Source organism: Buceros rhinoceros, unplaced genomic scaffold, assembly GCF_000710305.1.
Source record: "Buceros rhinoceros silvestris isolate BGI_N320 unplaced genomic scaffold, ASM71030v1 scaffold31658, whole genome shotgun sequence".
NCBI classification, from domain to species: Eukaryota; Metazoa; Chordata; class Aves; order Bucerotiformes; family Bucerotidae; genus Buceros; species Buceros rhinoceros.
This window is the reverse complement of record NW_010429070.1, coordinates 2,265-2,559: the sequence shown is the minus strand read 5'-3', so window position 1 is coordinate 2,559 and position 295 is coordinate 2,265. Positions and strand designations below refer to the sequence as shown.

Here is a 295-nt window from a genome sequence, read left to right as displayed (position 1 = left end):
CACGGCTGGGTGACGCGGGATGTGAACGCCCTCCACGACCGTGCGGTGCCGCGGCGCTGACCCCGTCCTCTCCACAGGTCTCCACCATCATGTCTGCCAGCACCACCACGCTCAGGTATCCCGGCTACATGAACAACGACCTCATCGGGCTCATCGCCTCGCTCATCCCCACGCCCCGCCTGCACTTCCTTATGACGGGCTACACCCCACTCACCACCGACCAGTCGGTAAGGTCCTTCCCCTTGCCCCAGGCAGGAGCCGCTGCTGCTGCTCACCTCCCGCCACCGCCCGCCCC

At 67.5% G+C, this 295-nt stretch overlaps 1 protein-coding gene across 1 annotated transcript in view; it reads left to right on the top strand.

The window, feature by feature from the left end:
• LOC104499063 (tubulin gamma-1 chain) overlaps positions 1-295 on the top strand; it is a gene marked incomplete at both ends in the record, with an annotated part of 2,894 nt that overhangs the window by 393 nt on the left and 2,206 nt on the right. The window contains one exon of the mRNA XM_010142519.1: positions 68-227. Coding sequence (XP_010140821.1) covers positions 68-227 — 160 coding nt within the window. The remainder of the gene's footprint in view (positions 1-67; positions 228-295) is intronic.